This window comes from Lipotes vexillifer, unplaced genomic scaffold (assembly GCF_000442215.2).
Source record: "Lipotes vexillifer unplaced genomic scaffold, Lipotes_vexillifer_v1.1 scaffold935, whole genome shotgun sequence".
Classification (NCBI taxonomy): Eukaryota; Metazoa; Chordata; class Mammalia; order Artiodactyla; family Lipotidae; genus Lipotes; species Lipotes vexillifer.
Window position 1 is genome coordinate 3,104,311 of NW_006777895.1, and position 3,344 is coordinate 3,107,654.

Below are 3,344 nucleotides of genomic sequence, written 5' to 3' on the forward strand. Positions count from 1 at the left end.
CAGGAATGTGCATTTTAACATGCTTCCTGGATGACTTTTATGCACTGATGTTTGAGCACCACAAAGTTTGTTGCTTTTTTCTTTTTAAAATCAAACTATGATGATAGAAAAGTTGTCATAATGCCCAAATGTTTTAAATCATTGACATACGTATATGCTGTGGTTAAAAGTCAAGACTATGGTCAGATAAACACTTTTTCCAAGTATTTGCCTTTTTTCTATCTTAACACATCTTTTGCAGATATTTTACTGGAAATTAACTCCCTGGTAATATTACTTGTAAAAAGTATCTGAGAAAGGTAATGCAAGACAGCATAACACAAAGGTAAATGCCATATTTAGACAACAGGTTGCTTTATGTGCAATTAAGATTAAATCCATTTTTAGAAATACTTAGCAAAAGTGAAATTCACGTATTGGTGCTAAATCATGATTATCAATTCTGACAATTGAGAAAAAAGCAGAAATTTTAAAACAAGCGAAAAGCTTTTTTTTCTTTTATAAAAAATGAGAATTATTTCCCTTGAATGAACCAACATGTGTAATTTTTTCAATGTGATCATAAAAAGTAAACCATATTTTGAAAATGTAAATTACCTCAGAATGTTTTACTAAAGCTTCCAAACAGAACATTTCCACTGTAGCTGAAGGAACTTCTCCAAAACTTTCAGCATAAGGAAGTCCATTTCCTCCAAAACACCATAAACCACCCTGAAAGTGAGATAATTAAAATTCGTAGTGAAAAAAGTGTCTAATATTTTTTGTTTGACAAAAGAAAAAAAATCTCTGTACTATATACAGTATTAGAAAGAATATGTAAGACTCAAAATATTCTGGAAACTTACAGGGAACTTTCATTATGCAAACTGTTGCTAGACTAGAAAACATATGGAATTATTCTTAGAAGAGGGCAGTCTTTGAGACTTTCTCAATTCTTTCCTCTGTGTCCTCTTATCTGAAAGTATGGAGACTAACACATAAATCTTTACCCAGTAAGAAAGGCCCAGAGCTGAACAAATGCTCTAGTGTCAGATTATGCCAGTTGAGTCTACTTAAAAATCTATCAATCAAAATAACAGAAAAGGCATTACTGGAAAAATTTAAAATAAAGACAATGATAATAATGATCAGAGAGCTTTTAATTAAAAAAAAAAAGGGAATTCCCTGGCGGTCCAGTGGTTAGGACTCGGAGCTTTTGCTGCCATGGCTTGGGTTCAGTCCCTGGTCGGGTTCAGTCCCTGGCCACGTAGCGCGGCCAGAAAAACAAGAGAGAGAGCTTTTAATTTTTCTTAAATTGAAATTCAAGTTCACATGGAAGAATACACAGAAGAGTTAGGAAAATTATGAAACAGAAGAGTAGTGGGGACTAGTCTTAATAGATATTAAAACATAAGAATAAATGGGGAAAAGAAAATTTCAACTATTAACCACAGATCAGTAACATGCAATAATCTCCTAAAAAATCAGTGAAAAATACCAACAAGGCTATAGAAAAATGAGCAACAGTCATAAACAGTTCTTAGGAAAAGAAATATAATGCCTCTAAAATAGATAAGAAAGGATATTTTACATCTATCAGACAGGTGGGGAAATAAGTTCTCATTACCCTGTTGCTGGTAATATCAATGGGCTACTTCTATGGAGGACAATTTAGCCACAGCTGTCAAAATTACAAGTGCCCATGCCCTTCAACAATTTATCCTACAGGACACTCACACACTGGCAAAGTGATATAGGTACAAGTTTGTTCATTGCAGCTTTGTTTGTAAGAACAGAAGACTGAAGCTCCCTAATGTCCTTCAATAGGGGGTTGGTTAAATAAAGGATGGTACAATTATACAATGGAATGCTATGTGAGTCTCTTCATATATTGATATACATCAGTCTCTAAGATAAACCCTTAGGTGAGAAAAAGAAGCAGAGAGTGTGTACCATATGCTACCATTTGTGTAAAAGTGTGTTAACTACATGTGTATATTGGGGTGGGGAGATACAAGGAAGATTTATTACTGTATCTTCTTTTGAAGCGTTTTGTATTTGAACTAGGGGTCATAATTGTGTGCACACAGACCACCTGCTGGCAAAAGAGGACAACTACAAGGTAGTGTCTTTCAAAAATGTATATATAAAGCCCAGTGCTGCTTCCTGTAGGAAATACAGTCCATAAGTTTCTGCATTCTGAGTTAATTCATAGGGTTCATGGTTCAGTAAACCTAGTAAATGTTCAAAATGTTTGGCCACTCTATAATTCTTATTCATGCTGTCTTCTCTGATATAATAATCTTTTTTTCTGAGTTTAAACATGCTTGGATCTCAAAGATTCACGCTATTTAAATGGAGGATTGGGAGCTTCCCCGGTGGCGCAGTGGTTAAGAATCCATCTACCAATGCAGGGGACACAGGTTCGAGCCCTGCTCCGGGACAATCCCACATGCCGTGGAGCAGCTAAGCCCGTGCGCCACAACTACTGAGCCTGCTCTCTAGAGCCCATGAGCCACAACTACTGAAGCCCGTGCACCTAGATCCTGTGCTCCGCAGTAAGAGAAGCCACCGCACCACAACGAAGAGTAGCCTGTGCTCGCCACAACTAGAGAAAGCCTGCATGCAGCAACAAAGACCCAATGCAGCCAAAAATAAATAAATAAAATAAATAAAATTTTAAAATAATAAAATTAAATAAATGGGAGGATTGGGAAGGACTAACTTATTGACAGTCCTTGCCTCCTCCAGCAGAGATAAGGGTAGAGGGTGGACTGGTGGGCTTTGGGGGGTGGGAAATTTTTCTTAAAAACCTACCAGCACAACCTGCCTCCCCCAAACCCCTCTCCTTACATCACACCTTCAAATCATCTGACCTCTTTCCAACCTAAATGTTCCAAGGAAAGAACACGGAGAAGGAAGAGAAAAATGATCCAGGATTTTCATTTTTCTTGATCATTTTTTTTTTTTTTTTTTTTGCGGTACGCAGGCCTCTCACTGCCGTGGCCTCTCCCGTCGCGGAGCACAGGCTCCAGACGCGCAGGCCCACCGGCCATGGCTCACGGGCCCAGCCGCTCCGCTCTTGATCATTTTTAAAGTGGGATATAAGAGTGCAGTTCCAATTTTATCCTTGTTGGCAAAGCTTTAACTTATTTATGAACTGCCAAATTGTGTGGCAGTAAGAAGCATAAGCAAAAAGGAATAAATAAAATGTATAAATTCATAGTGTGGTCATACAAAGTATTTTCTAACTCTTAACACAAAAGTCAATATACATGGGTACTGCTTCTTTATCACTGGATTAAGATATACTGAAAAACAATTTCTTAAGGATCAAAGAAATCCAGAGGAAGAGGTGGAAAGAG

At 37.3% G+C, this 3,344-nt stretch overlaps 1 protein-coding gene across 1 annotated transcript in view; it reads right to left on the reverse strand.

Moving 5' to 3' along the window:
* SERAC1 (serine active site containing 1) overlaps positions 1–3,344 on the reverse strand; it is a 44,609-nt gene that overhangs the window by 19,622 nt on the left and 21,643 nt on the right. The window contains 1 exon segment of the mRNA XM_007451353.1: positions 598–711. Within this exon segment, the coding sequence (XP_007451415.1) occupies positions 598–711 (114 nt within the window).